General features: G+C 39.8%; 1 protein-coding gene across 50 annotated transcripts in view; it reads left to right on the forward strand.

Moving 5' to 3' along the window:
* The window catches only part of GIGYF2 (GRB10 interacting GYF protein 2), a 137,317-nt gene that overhangs the window by 71,355 nt on the left and 50,212 nt on the right, over positions 1–15,750 (forward strand). For 32 of the 50 annotated variants that reach the window (XR_014053869.1, XR_014053878.1, XR_014053872.1 and 29 more), the window contains 5 exons: positions 6,212–6,385; positions 10,511–10,728; positions 10,820–10,982; positions 11,061–11,246; positions 15,340–15,536. Coding sequence is in view for 36 of the 50 variants with exons in the window: in XM_081490971.1 (XP_081347097.1) it covers positions 6,212–6,385; positions 10,511–10,728; positions 10,820–10,982; positions 11,061–11,246; positions 15,340–15,536 (938 nt within the window). In the remaining 14 variants the exon portion in view is untranslated. Of the gene's footprint in view, positions 1–6,211; positions 6,386–7,711; positions 7,908–10,510; positions 10,729–10,819; positions 10,983–11,060; positions 11,247–15,339; positions 15,537–15,750 lie in introns of those variants that run through there. The other 18 variants (XR_014053874.1, XR_014053882.1, XM_081490996.1 and 15 more) reach the window with 5 other exon arrangements.

The raw sequence follows: 15,750 nt of genomic DNA on the forward strand, positions 1-15,750 counted from the left end.
TGTTAACCACTGGAGCAGATTATGACCCCCCTTAGGAGTTAGGATGGGAGAAAAATTGCACATCTCTGGATATAGACTTTAAACTACTCCATCCTAGTTATCCTGAGTTTTGTTTACAATTGAGGGGGGAAAGAAAATATCAGTACCTGGGTGGGATTCCCTTTCACTGTTTTTTCGGTATTAGGAAATATTTTTAGTGTTAATCAAAGAATCTGTATCTGAATAGAGGAATACAAAGTTACTTGTTAGAAAAATTTGCACATAAACAAGCTTCAAAGTCTGTCCCATAATTCCACTTTTGCTTTTGGAGTTTGGGCACTTGTAAGTTCCAAGTCTCACAGCTGTAGATTTTGTTGGCTGAGTGCCCTTTTGCTCCATCTGAAGTTTTCCATAAACACCATTTCTGGCTGCAAGTCAAACATGCACACAGGTGCCCTTTTACTGCTCTTTCTCCTTAGGAAGTCCACTCAATTAGACCAGACTAAAACCAATATTGCGTTTTAATTTTATATTATTTTTAGAAGAGTCCTATTTAGACTTAATACATTAAGGCAGAAACAACGTAAGTGTCTACTGCCATTGGGGAAAATATTTATATATGTAGTACATTGTATTTTAGCACTTTCTATATATCTTGAAGATGTATGAATATAAAATACACAGTTTTTACAGGTAGAACAGTTTGCTCATAAAACTGACATGTTTGCCATATTGAATGCCACTTGTATTTCTTTACCTTTTAGGGGTAATAGACACCTTTGAGACTCTGGCAGAAATATTAGGCCCTTTTCCCTGAAAAAAGACAAAGGCATACCCACATGCTATGTGCTTCTAGTTTAAGGATTCACTACCCCCAGGGTCTCTTGTTGGCTATGGTTAGGAATATTTGGTTCAGGCATCAATTTTTAAGTTATTTGATTATGTTTACTTTTAATCATCTTGTTTACAAGTTTACAAGTAAAAGATTTTTTTGAAAGTTAGCTAAAACATTTGGTTACTCAGCTTTGTCACATTGCAGGTGTTACAGAAGGAGGAAGCCTTAAGTGCTGAGAAAGGCCACGTGGGCGTCCCTCCCTCATTTTAGCCCTGATCATCGTGGAGCCCTGTAATTGTTAGACTTTAAAGGAACTTCGGTAGATACTGGCTTTTGAGTTGCCCGTGAACAACTTTATCATTTACTTGTATCAGTAGTACACAAATATGTATTTATTTAACTCATTATAGAGTTGAAATTCTCTTTGGAACCCCCCCACTTCCCACCCAAATTTACACAAATACAAATCTGCTGTAATCATTTAGGTTGTAAAGGATTTATTTTCATGTTTTAGAGCAATTCTTTGCATACGGGGTAGTTTTGGAAATGTGTATTTTATTAGATGGTATTTAAAGTCATTTTTTCCCCTCAAGGTACTTATTTTGAGTAAAATTGTTATTTTGTTAATATATAAGTTGATCTTAACATTGTTTTAGGGGTACACATTCTGACATCATTTGTCTGCTGGAAGATTAACAAATTTAGCTCCCTTTAGGAATCTTGGCAGTCTTTGGCCCCAAGCTGTTCTGTGCATGATGTCTATTTTTTTTTTTTTTAAAGAGTACTTAGACTTAGATCCTAGAACTTCCTCTTTCTGCTTTAGTTTTTGCAGCATTTCTGGCTGCTTCTGATTTAATTTGTGAGTAAACCCTGGATTAGGAGTTTGAACATCTATGTTCTCTTTCTGATTTAGTCACTACTCAGCTGGGTGGTGGGCTTCCCTGATAGCTCAGATGGTAAAGAATCCACCTACAATGCGGGAGACCTGGGTTCCATCCCTGGGTTGGGAAGATCCCCTGGAGGAGTTCATGGCAACCCACTCCAGTACTCTTGCCTGGAGAATCCCATGGACAGAGGAGCCTGGTGGGCTGCAGTCATGGGGTCTGAAAGAGTCAGACAGGACTGAGTGACTCAGCACAGCACAGCACAGCTGCGTGGCTGTGAGAGACCCCTGGGGTGTCCCTTTCCTCACAGGGATAATGGGGATGATGGCACAGTTTGATTCAGCCCTTGTCATTATGAGGATCGTATGAGATATTTCAACGCATTTTGTCATCTGTAAGGTATCAACTCATTTGTTTACATGTGTATCCCTGGGCAGTGGACCAGGAGGGTAAGTGTTGTGTCTTAAGTCTCTTCAGTTTTAATCCTGTCTTTAATATCAATATTTGTCCATGGAGAAAGCCCTCATCTTAATGTGCTAGAGGTTTGAGTAAACAAACAAACAAAAAATGATAAAGTTGTACTATTTCTTTGGGGAAATACTCAGTAGTACTTAGTACTAAGTTGAATATACCTTATGGCCCGGCAGTTTCACTCCTAGGTGAAGAGCAACAGAAATGCAAACATATGCTTACCAAATTGCATATTGAAGAATGTTTGTCGCAGCACACTTTATAATAGCAAAAAAATAGAAACAACCAGAATCAGTAGTAGAGTAATATATTGTGGTCTGTTCGTACAATGACATCCCATATCACAGCGCAAAAGAACAAACTTCTGTTCTCTGTAATGATGTGGGTGAATTTCCTGCAATGTTCAGTGAAAGAAGCCAGACGCACTACAGAATGGGAGAAAATATTTGCAAACAGTGTGACAAGGACTTAATTTCCAGAATATACAAACAGCTCAATCAGCAACAAAAACTAGATAACCTAATCGAAAAATGGGCAGAAGATCTAAATAGACATTTCTCCAAAGAAGAAATAGAAATGGCCAGTAGGACATGGAAAGATGCCAAACGTCTCTAATTATTAGAGAAATTCACTCAAAACCACAATGAAGTACTCCCTCACTGGAATGGGCTGGTGTTTATGTAAATTCAGGCAGCTGAAAACAGCAAATAATATGAAAAATCTTTGATTTGAAAATTCATATTTGAGCCACATTAGTATACTGTGTTACAACCATTAATGTAGAAATGCTTCAAAGAGATAGCAGCACTTAGCTTTGATAATCTTAAGTGATCTGGTGGTCTTACCTACCCCTTTTTTTGAGGAGGAGAAAAACGTATGTCACTGTATGAAGTTTGTCAGTTGACCTAGTAATTTTACTCTTTGAAGTTTTTTTCAGAAGCGGTTCAGAAAAGCAAAACACATATCACACAGATATCTCTTCCTAAGTTATCTAGTTCTCAATAAATTAATTATGAAGTAAGTGTCCAGTGGGGAATTACCTAGCAATTTTGCAACAGCAGCAGGGTAAACCTGGTATATATCCATTCATATTATTATTAAGTTGGACATGACCTAGCAACTGAACAACAACAAAGATGCATAATCACAGGGAAATATTTGCTGTTTAGATGAAAAGTAGATTTTGAAATAGTGGGGATACTGACTGAAACTAAGTTTTTAAAATGCTATATAAAAGCTAGCCATAAGTATGTACAGTTTTATTTCTAAGGTTGAGGAATTGGTATTTTTATTTTTAGTATCTTTAAATTTTTTTTTTACAACTTACCATCTGAGAGAAAAAATTATAATGACCAGTTTTTGATGAGTTAAGCATTTTGCCATTAGTGGGTTTTTTGTTTTGGTGGGGGTGGGAGGGGCGTGCTTATTTTGGTGCCTTCATTACGTCTCAGAGCCTTAGTGTAAAAGTAGATGGAAATGAGTGTTTTGATCAGCTCATCCATCAGGTATTTGTATTCCCAATGTGCCTGACACGTATCTTGTGACTGAAAGATGACATGGGTTAAAAGTTATTTCCTATCACTTACCAGTTTATACACATTAGGGATATCTTTATTTTAAATTTTTCTTCTGTATGTATAGCTATATTTTTCATCAGATCATATAATAGATGTGGGCTTTGTAAAATGTCTTGTCCCTTCTTATTCTGAGCAGGAGAGCTTGGAACATCTAACCTTTCTAACCCAAGGGTGGATGTGGAATGTACCTATAGTTGAATTCATAAAACTTGGTACTTGCTGTGCGATAAATATTTGTTAAATGAGTCAGAAGATTAACATGAGAATTGTAGTTACATCATTTAAACAGTGGTGTGTGATTTTGGACAGTTCTCATGGGTTATCTTTTTGACCCTCAATATTCTCAGCTGTAAAATTAGAAAAATAATTTCTAATACTGAGGATTGTTACAAAGATTAAATCGGTTAAATGAGTGTTTTTATTAACCATGGCCGTGTAACAAGTTACTCCAAAACTTAGTGGCCGAAAACAGCAAGCATTTATTCTCTCAGTTTCTGTGGTCCAGGAAGGAGCAGCTTAGCTCCATCTCTTAGCTCAGGTCTGGCCTGTGTCTTCCGCGCGGCTTCAGTCATTTCAGGGCTCGATTGGGGTTGGATCCCCTTTCACACCCACTCATGAGGCTGTTGGCAAGCCTTCGTTCTCTGCCATGTGTGTGTCTCACACAGCTTCCTCACAACAGGGCTGCTGGATTCCCTCAGAGAGAGCATCCAAGATGGAAGTTTTTAACTCAATATCAGAAGTGACATCTCAATCAGCTCTACTGGATTCTGTTTGTTAGGAACAAGTCAGTAAGTCCAGCCCACACTTAAGGTGAAGTAATTACACAAAGGTCAGAAGGCAGGGATTGCTGAGAGTTGTCTTGCTGCTGCTGCTGCTGCTAAGTCGCTTCAGTCGTGTCCGACTCTGTGCGACCGCATAGACGGCAGCCCACCAGGCTCCGCCATCCCTGGGATTCTCCAGGCAAGAATACTGGAGTGGGTTGCCATTTCCTTCTCCAGTGCATGAACAGGAAAAGTGAAAGTGAAGTCGCTCAGTCATGTCTGACTCTTAGCGACCCCATGGACTACAGCCTACCAGGCTCCTCCGTCCATGGGATTTTCCAGGCAAGAGTACTGGAGTGGGGTGCCATTGCCTTCTCTGAGAGTTGTCTTAGAGGCTGCCTATAGTAATAAGAAGATTTTGCCCAGCAAATAATTGTACCCTTCCCCCCCATTCCAAAATATTTTATCGTGTAATAGAACAACCCAAACGAACTTTTTGGCCAGTAATAAGATTTTTCCCAGCAAATAATTGTACCCCTCCCATTCCAAGATAGTTTATCGTGTAATAGAACAACCCAGACAAACATTTTGGCCAACCCAGTACTTGATAACACCCTAATAACTGTTTGGGTAAACAGGATAGGGACTCTTAATACATGTGAAATGGAATATAAGAGGATGAGCCGAATTTCCTCAATTTCAAATATACAATTTTTTTCACTTTAATACGGTTTATTGAAAAGGATTGAGATTATCAGAGAGAATATGTAACTTTTATAAACTGAAGATTCCAGTCTATGTTTTAGATTTTCAACCACATACTTTAATGTGAAATTTTCTATAGTTCGTTATGAATTATATATGTTAGCACATGTGGTATAGTTATAGTGACGAATGAATTTGCATGGTTTAGATTTCTCTTGTCTTTTGAAAGTACCAATTTAGTTTTCTAGGTATAACAATCTCTCTTTTACTATTAATGTAACTCTTGATTGTATCCGGTTAGACATAACTTAGCTTTGAATTTTGTTCAAAAGCAATTTGTTGTATGCCTATAATGTCCTGGGTGCCAGAGTAAATGACAAGTTGTAGCTTATACTTCCTATTTCTGAGTTTACAATCTGGAATAAAAGAGAGATTGAAGTTTACAGATACCCTTTTTGGACAGAATCACTGGTAGAAGTTGATATTAAATAAATTGATTTACTAAATCAGATAGTTAAAAGTACTGTACGATTTAGAAAAAAAAAGGATATGCTCGTAAGGAAGGATTGCCAAGTGAAAATAGGAAGGGTACAAAGCAGCCCATGTAACAGTCTGAGGGTAGTATGGGAATGTGAATGAGGAATCTGTATATACATGCGTAAGTATAGCCATGGTCAATTTTTGAAAGGCTTTATAAGAAACTGTTGATGATGGTTTTACTCTGGGGGATCTTGTGTAGGGGACAGTTGATTTACTTTTCACTGCATGACTTAAAAAAAATGCACATATTAGTTTTGTTTGAAAAAATAATTGCTCAGTCTTTGAACATTCAGCTTTAAGAAATGTGTCTAATAATATACTCATATATCCACAGTTATTTTATTTATACTGCTTGAACATTGAGAGGGACATATTTGCAGAAAAGCTTGATTTTAGCAATTAAGTCTGTTTTCAAAATCCTTGCTGGCTGAGGCTTACGGTTACTCAATTTCTTTACAGGGAGACCAAATTTTGAGGAAGGCGGACCAGTGGGAAGAAAGCATGAATTTATACGATCAGAGAGTGAAAATTGGCGTATTTTTAGAGAGGAACAGAATGGAGAAGATGAAGATGGAGGCTGGCGACTAGCTGGATCGAGAAGGGATGGAGAAAGGTGGCGGCCCCACAGCCCTGGTAAGAACCCTGTTGAGCAGAAGCATTCAGGGACCCAAGTAAGCGAGGATTTTGCAGGAATTGTAAGAATAAAGTGGAAAACCTAAACCAATAAAGAAAAAAGAGAGGAGTCATATTTATGTTGTCACACTCAGTCTTGTTACCACAAAAAAATTTAACATAAAAATTCCCCACACCTATTCAGTTGATTAGAAAAAGTCACTTTTCTTTTTCTCGGGCAGTGTGGTTTAATGCGAAGCACCTGCCCTTAACTGTAAAAATGAAAGAGGATTTCATTTGGTTTTTCTAAGCCTGAATCTTTTTTCAGCATGCTTTTTTATATGGTAATTTTATGCTTAGTTAGGAATATGTGCTCCTCCTGAAGTGAGTTTTTTTTTTCCCTGCATAAGAAAAGATTTATTCTTTTTTTGTCCTGAAAATGTGATTTCTTCTTATTTGAAGAATAAACTTTAAACCTAGGTCAGAAGCATAATCATAAGTTTATCCTTTAGTCCCTCTAACTTTAGAAAAAGGAGAGAGAATAGTCATGATTAGTGGTGGTGTAAGTTCTTCTGTTTGAAGAACTTCCTAAGAAGCCTTCAAACTGTTCTTTCTGACATTAGGTATGCTGGTAATTGAAGACACTGGTGCTTTGTGTCAGAGTTCATTCTCTACCCAAGTGCTGATTCCATGCCTCATGATTGTCAGATGCCTCTGCAGTTTGAATCTTGGGTCATGCAGGACTGAAGCATACAAAGAGTGTGTAGATGTCTTTTGAATTTCACATGCATAACATTATTTTATGTACTGACTGAATACCAAGAAAGCTTACTTTAATAGAGGAAGATATAATAATGTAATGCTGGGAAAGATTGAAGGCAGGAGGAGAAGGGGACGACAGAGGATGAGATGGTTGGATGGCATCACCCGACTCAATGGACGTGAGTCTTAGTAAGCTCCAGGAGTTGGTGATGGACAGGGAAGCTTGGCATGCTGCAGTCCATGCGGTCGCAAAGAGTTGGACATGACTGAGTGACTGAACTGAACTGATAATAATGTAAACTGTTTTCATTTACTTAAAAAAATCAAGTTATTAACAAATCATTGGCCTGAATAAACGTTATAACTGGCCTTTAGGGTCCTTTATGGAGTTGTGGATAGGTGGAAACTTAGTGAAGTTAATCATTGGATAGAGTCATAATCCTTGTACGTCAACTTCTCACTGGCTGCTTCTCCGGAGAGATTTCTGTCATTAGTGGGCATTGTTTGCATCACAGTTATCTAGGCAGTTCTTATCAGTCTGTGTCCTGGGCAACCAGATCTTACAGTTCTCTTCAGGGCATTATGGGATTTTGTGCTGAACTTGCCTGTAAGCAGAGGGGCTTTAGACTATGTTCCCAACAAGCATTCAGTGAAAGAATGGACGGGATCTGGGCTGAGGGAGAAGAAAATTCCAGCTGATCAAAAACAATCAAGGTGAATGTTTTGGAAGATGAACAGTGAGTGTTTCTGAGCCCGAACGTCTAATGTTCATTCTATTAAAGTGAGTTAAAAGTAAAACATTAGTGTTATATTCTGCCACTTATCACCTCACCCAAGAGCTTAAATTTTGGATATATATTGTCTCTTTTTTTGTCCCCCTGTTCTTTTGTAAATCTTTCTTTCTGGTGAAATTTTGACTTTCATGTCAGTTTTGTCATCAACTTGGCAATTTTCCAGTTTTTTTTAATCCATATATTCAAATGACAGTTTGTGGGACATAAAGATACAAAGGGGCTGAACAGTGTAAATATGCATTAAAAAAAATCTACTTTTTTAACCCAGCATATTAAAAGCAAGTCTGATTATGTCAGTTATTAGTTACTATCTTAACATTTTAGTTAATCTTTTATTAATTTGATTAAAATTTTAAATAAAGAGGTTTTGACTTGAAAATAGTATCTTAATTTAGTTCAGATTTAAGGTCTATAAAGCAAGTCTTAATAAGCTGTAGATGTGCCATTAGTTTCATGAATAAAATTTTATTAACTATTTAAGACAACAAAACAATTATAGGGTTTAGTTTTATTAAAGTACATCTCACAGCTGGGTACATATGGAGTTGGGAGCATTAAGGACAGCAGAGCACCCGCTCTGGGAGGTGAACATAGGAAACTTAGAGGGAAACATGAGCCGCATGCCTAGAAGGATAGATTCCTATCGCAGTGCAGACTTAGAAATGAGAGCAACAGACAGAGCACTCTGGAATTCAGCTTTTGATCATGAATACTTCTTTGGGATAATGGCTCTAGGTTTACATTTAGACAGTCTGGTTATAAAAATCCTTCATTTTCATAGGAGGCAGTAAATTGTGTTTTGTTGTTGTAAGTAAAATGTGGGAAGTGGGAGAATAAAGTTCTCTTCCCTTTTTGTAAGTGACTTGTGGAATTTCCCTGGTGGCTCAGACAGTGGAAAAAAGAATCTGCCTGCAGTGCAGGAGACCTGGGTTCAATCCCTGGGTGCAGAAAATCCCCTGGAGAAGGAAATGGCAACCCACTCCAGTATTCTTGCCTGGAGAATTCAATGAACAGAGGGGCCTGGTGGGCTACAGTCCATGGGGTCACAAAGAGTCAGACATGCCTGAGTGAGTAACACTTTCACACTTCCACTTTAAGAGGCTTATAAGATGCTACCTGTATTTGATGTTTTAACATTTTGCCCTTTGGTTTTCAGTTTGATTTTTAGATCACAGGTTTTAGCAAACTGGGCCTCAAGAGTACAGTAACATTTAACTTTGACCTCTTTTTTTGTGTGTGTGTGTGTGTATCTCCCTCAGAGAAAGCAGTCAAGGATATAAAATCATAATAGGATAAAACTTGGATCTCTTTTTAAGACTCTCTTAGACTCAGATTTGTCAGTATTAACAAGAGGACTCCCCCCTCTCACTTGTTTTGTTTTTTTTTTTAACTTAGATCTTTTCTTCTTGGGCAGTTGTTTCCTGTTGGAAAGTAAATGTTCTAAGTAATATGCAAGGGTGGATTTAGGAATGTCCCTGGGGGTATTCCATGGAAATTAAAACTCCCTAGAGAGAGTTCAGAGATGAGAGAAAAGGGAAAGGAAAGCAAGCTTGTTACTGTGGAAAAAGCAGTAGAGGATGCAGGATTGGATTCCAATTCTTTTGTTACGCAGGTTACTTCTGCTGTCAGAGGTTTTGTTTCATAAACTATATAATTGGGATAGTGGGCCAGATAGGACATGTCAGTGCTATAATTTCATGACTGTTTTGGGAAGTGGGGAGGAATCAGAATTACCAATGGGATCCTGACACTAGTAGGTGTACATGGTATTAGGAATTGACATAATAGCATCATGTCACGGATATTGTTATATTATCAAGGGGGCTGGTCTTATCCATAAAGAATGATATTTTCATCGGAAGAAAGAAAATGCTTTAAGACTTGCCAAAGGGAGGGCATGGACTCAGGATGGAAGGATATCCAGTGCCTAAGTGGGCTAGCAGTGGGCCACATGAGTGACTGATCAACATTTCAGTCAGACATTCAGTTCTAGAGCTTATTAAAAATAGATATTTTGAAGAAGTGAAGTGAAAGTGAAAGTCACTGAGTCGTGTCCGACTCTTTGCGAGTCCATGGATAGTCCATGGAATTCTCCAGCCCAGAGTACTGGAGTGGGTAGCCTTTCCCTTCTCCAGGGGATCTTCCCAACCCAGGGATCGAACCCAGGTCTCCCACATTGCAGGCAGATTCTTCACCAGTTGAGCCACAAGGGAAGCCCAAGGATACTGGAGTGGGTAGCCTATCCCTTCTCTAGCAGATCTTCCTGATCAGGAATCGAACCAGCCTTAATTTTGAAGAACTGTCCTTTGAAAGTGGTTTCTTTTAAGTTTTTCTTTAAAAGCTTTAGAGTATGTTGTGACGGTAGTTTGTGAAGATAACTACTGTTGTCACTTAGTGACGGTACATAGAATATAATAGTGAACTTTGAGCTTTGTTTTGTTTTCTTCATTTCCTACTTTTCTCTTTATAGGTCAATCCATTTGCATTAGCTATTAGTTGTAATTTTCTCCTTTGTTTCCTGTCCATGATTTTCTCTTTCGAATACTGTCATAAAACTTCTCTAAGGTTTGTGTCCTCCTCCTCATCCCAGATGGCCCTCGTTCTGCAGGCTGGCGGGAACACATGGAACGACGGCGAAGGTTTGAGTTTGATTTTCGAGATCGGGATGATGAACGGGGTTACCGAAGGGTGCGCTCCGGCAGTGGAAGCATAGATGATGACAGGGATAGCTTGCCTGAATGGTGCTTGGAGGACGCTGAAGAGGAAATGGGCACATTTGACTCATCTGGAGCGTTCCTCTCTCTGAAGGTAAGAAGTTTGTTTTAAGTGTTATCACAGTACTGACCTTCTTGCAAATCCAAATAGGCTTTTCATCTTTGGCTTTATTTTCTCCCTACAGAAAGTACAGAAAGAACCTATTCCAGAAGAGCAGGAGATGGACTTCCGGCCTGTAGAAGAAGGGGAAGAGTGCTCCGACTCTGAGGGCAGCCATAATGAAGAAGCCAAAGAGCCCGATAAGACAAATAAGAAGGAGGCAGAGAAGACAGACAGAGTAGGAGTTGGTAAGGCTCATTTTGCCCTTTATTTTTAATCAAACTAAGTTTCCTAAGTTGTTAATTTAAGATTGCTTCCTATTGCAGAAGCTAGTGAGGAAACACCCCAGACCTCCTCTTCATCTGCTAGACCAGGTTCTCCTTCAGACCAACCTCAGGAAGCACCACAGTTTGAGAGGAAAGAGGAATCCAAAACTGAGCAAATGGAAAAAGCTGAAGAAGAGAGTCGGACAGAAAATAGTCTATCAACCAAAGTATCCAGCAGGGGGGATGGTATGTATTTATGAGAGTCAGCAAGCCAGACTTGGATTTTGCTGGGACCGGTGATTAAATGATACGATAGGCGTCTTTTATGCCTCTTTGAACTGCTTCTAGTGGTGAATTATTGGAATAGGTTATTTTACCTGTGTGTGTGCGCGTGCTCAGTCACTTCAGTTGTGTCCAACTCGATGAGACCCTATGGACTATAGCCTGCCAGGCTCCTTTGTCCATGGGATTCTCAGGCAAGAATACTGGAGTGAGTGGTCATGCCGTACTCCCAGGGATCTTCCTGACCCAGGGATCAAACCGGAATCTCCTGTGTCTCCTGCTTTGCAGGCAGATTCTTTACCACTGAGGCATAGGAGAAGCCCATTTTACCAGTCACCCTACTCAAACACTGCTTCCCCTGTGTATCTATCCCAGAATTCATCAAAACAGAATTAGAAGCAGCAAGGTACTATCACTTCCTAGGGGTACAGCCACCCTGGTATCAGTTAAGCAAACTGGATTTGGGATCCTCTACAGTAGTTTGATTCTTGTATCAGATTCCTTTTATGTAATGGCTGTGTATGTGTCCAGATGACAGACCATAATGCCACTGTTTCAAAGAGGCCAAGGGAACTCTGTGGAAGACCATCACCTTTGCTAGAAAATAAGCTTAAAGTATATCTCCTTTTCCAGTGTTACTGTATTGATTTTAAGTTGCTCACACACCTTAATAGGCAGTATTAATGTTCATTTCCATGTTTCTTCTTGTATGTACTAAAAAATGGCAGTGTAATGCCTGATATTGAAAGGTAAATTGATTTATTCACAATGAAAATTAGGGCTTCCGTGATAGCTCAGTTGGTAAAGAATCCGCCTGCAAGGCAGGAGACCCTGGTTCGATTCCTGTGTCGGGAAGATCCGCTGGAGATAGGATAGGCTACCCACTCCATTATTCTTGGGCTTCCCTTGTGGCTCAGCTGATAAAGAATCTACCTGCAATGAGGGACACCTGGGTTTGATCCCTGGGTTGAGAAATCCTCTGGAGAAGGGAAAGCCTACCCACTCCAGTATTCTGGACTGGAGAATTCCATGGACTATGGGTTGCAAAGGGTTGGACACGATTGAGCAACTTTCACTTTCACCATGAAGATTCATGCCTATTAACTTGGCCTATGAGAACCTTGCGTGATCTAGCATCTTCCCTGCTTCTGTGGTTTCAGCACTAAACTCTTTATACTTTGTACTCTATTTGTCAGCTTCACAACCTATTAGGTCCTGAAATGTGCCTTGTTCTCTTGCCTTTGTGCCTTAGCATATGCTGTTTTCTGTGCCTGAAACTCTCCCACCCCAAGGTCCCAAGCTAGGTTAGGTGTCTTCTCCTTACACAGCCAGCACTGTTTCTAAAAAACAACATTATGAAGAACTGTTTGTTCTTTTTCTTGCCCAGTAAATACTACTTTGAGAGCTTGAACCAAGGATTTTTTTTTTTCCTTCCGTTTTTTTTATGTTTGTAACAGAGCTAAATGAATGAATTCAGCAAGTATTTGAATCTCTACTGTATGTATCAGGTACCATGGGACTTGTACATTTTGAGACCTCTTTCATTTTTAGTAGTAATTTTTGAGCTATGCTGTGCCCCCAAATTATTCGTGGTTCATACTTTTAAATGTACACATCTAGGGCCTTATTCTAGGAGGTTTTAGGGTGGAGTCTAGACACATATCTTTTGGGAAAGCTGCATAGATGTGCACTGAGGATTGAAACTCTGGACTTAACAACTTATGGGGAAATAAAGCATGTGTATATCAGTAACCTAGGACAAAAAAATGATACGAATTCATGATTGGCACACTCCTGGAATGATCAGGAAGCAAGTGTCTTTGAACTTGTCTTAAAATAATAGGTAGAATTTGGAGTTAGGTATAGCAGGATGAATTAGGAGAGGACATTCCAGTAGTAGGTTGCAGTGAGGAAATGGGACTGATCCAAGCATGGGCAGGAAATCAGCTTCTGTTTTTATTTAGATGAAGTATGAGATGTGAAAAGGAGGCTGGTGGGAAACATGGTTGGATCATATATTTCAAAGCTGTGTGTGAAGGGTAGATTGTGTTGACAGATGGGCTGCTCTGTGACCTGTTGGTGTCCTGAGCAGTGCACATGTAAAGGGAGGTAGTGGCAGATGAGATTTCAAAGTAAAAATTGACAGGACATAGTTACTGCTTGTTGTTTATTAGGGCAAGGAAGAAGAAAGAGTCAAAGATGAATGAGGTGTGTGAGGGGATTTAGAGTATCCTTAATAGAAAATTGGAAGGTCTGATGTTGAAGCTGAAACTCCAATACTTTGGCCACCTCATGCGAAGGGTTGACTCATTGGAAAAGACCCTAATGCTGGGTAGGATTGGGGGCGGGAGGAGAAGGGGACGACAGAGGATGAGATGGTTGGATGGCATCACCGACTCGATGGACATGGGTTTGGGTAGACTCCGGGAGTTGGTGATGGACAGAGAGGCCTGGCGTGCTACAATTCATGGGGTCGCAAAGAGTCGGATACGACTGAGCGACTGAACTGAACTAATAGAAAATGAGTGGAAGTTTTGAGGAGCACATTTGGGAGGGGAGAGAACAAATTCAGGTTATGAACATGGAGTCTGAGGTGTTGGTGAGAAATTAGATAGAGATGGCCAGAGAGCAGTTGAGAGTGAGGGGACTGTAGCTCAGTGGGAAGAGTTCTGGGCCACAGAGCGAATGAACATTTAAAAGATTCCATACACTGTTAGGGGTGAGAGGAGGCGGACTGAGAACAGAACCTGGATAAGCCCTGTTTTCAGAGGGAAGATAGAGGAGCCAGAGAAAAATCTCAGCAAGGTGAGAATAAGAACAGAACCTGGATAAGCCCTGTTTTCAGAGGGAAGATAGAGGAGCCAGAGAAAATCTCAGCAAGGCGAGAATAAGAGTGCAGGAAGAGGAAGGAAGGAGAACGTCCCAGTTTAGAACTGGGAAGATAATGTCAGACTAAGGTTAAGTAATGGGCGCTAGGAAAAACCATTGTGTTTGACCACTTTGGGTGAGTGCTTATCTTTGGGAGAGAAGCTTTACTGGGGCCGTTGGGAGTTTACCTTATAGCTGGTGTGGGTGGTGGTGAAGTAGAGAAAGTTGTATAGCTGTCACACTGTCCTTTTAAGAAGTCTGGCAAAGCATGGAGACGGAATTTGGAGAAGCTTGCTGTAACTGAACAAACAAGATTTCAAAGGGGAAACTACAATTGTATCTAATTACTTCCATCCCCCTTTCGTCCTCAAGAGCCTGAATACTGAGAGGTTAGAAATAGGAACCAAGACAGAACCTGTTTTGTAGTCTTTACTGTTATTGTGAAGAACCTCCTGCTCTGTACAGGTAGACTCAATGAACTTTTTGTTACCCTACAGAATGTATTGTATTGAATTATGTTAATTATAAGTCGAAATAGGTAATTATTCGGAGTAATTGCAGATGTTTTTAATAAGGTTTTGATGCTGAAATAAAGGTTTTTATGCTTCCCTTGTAGCTCAGCTGGTAAAGAACCCGCCTGCAACGTGGGAGACTTGGTTTCCATCCCTGGGTTGGGAAGATCCCCTGGAGAAGGGAACGGCTACCCACTCCAGTATTCTGGCCTGGAGAATTCCATGGACTATATATAGTCCATGAGGTCATTAAGAGTTGGACACGACTGAGCGACTTTCACTTTCACATGCTGAGATATGGTGTCTTTGAGGAGATTTGCATTGCTTTTTACTGTCTTTACAACTCAGAGACATGATGTAAAGAAGGGATTGGACTAATTCTGTTTGTTTTCAAGAGGTAGACCTATAATTATTGGGTAGATACTCTAAGGACACAGTATGGCACTCTAGAAGCCCTTTCTGGAGACCTTTTAATCTTATTTGTTGTCACCCTGTGGAGGTACTTTGTCATTCTGAGGAGGAATACACACTTCTCCATAAGAAGTAGCAGCAGTGTTCATGACATGGTTCACAAATCTGTTGAGCCCATTTAGCAAGCTGCTCAACTTGATGATAGTTATTCTTTCTAAGAGTCTATTTTAGAGAATTTTCATCTGTCTACATTTTTTTTTCTCTAGAAATGGTTCCTGATGTCCAGCAGCCCCTGTCACAGATTCCTTCAGATACAGCCTCTCCTCTCCTCATCCTCCCATCTCCTGTTCCCAATCCTAGTCCTGCCCTGCGGCCAGTTGAAATGCCAGGCGTTGGTGCTCCTGGAATGGGCAGTGTTTCCACAGAGCCAGATGATGAAGAGGGTCTCAAACACTTGGAGCAGGTACAAATCACATAATTCTCTTTTTTTCCTCTCGAACTGCCATGAAAATTGAAAAGCATTAAATGAATATTCAAAAATGGAACTTCTGTGCACTAGATTTTGTGTACTGAAAAAGTTGTTTTTATGTCTAGTATTTATTTGTATGAGTAATTGTCTTTCAAATCATTTCATGCTTTTAAGTTTCTGCTATGTAGTAGTCATTAAGTCAGGTTAT

The sequence above is a fragment of the Giraffa tippelskirchi genome, chromosome 5, assembly GCF_054371585.1.
Source record: "Giraffa tippelskirchi isolate mGirTip1 chromosome 5, T2T-mGirTip1v1.2.pri, whole genome shotgun sequence".
Taxonomy (NCBI): Eukaryota; Metazoa; Chordata; class Mammalia; order Artiodactyla; family Giraffidae; genus Giraffa; species Giraffa tippelskirchi.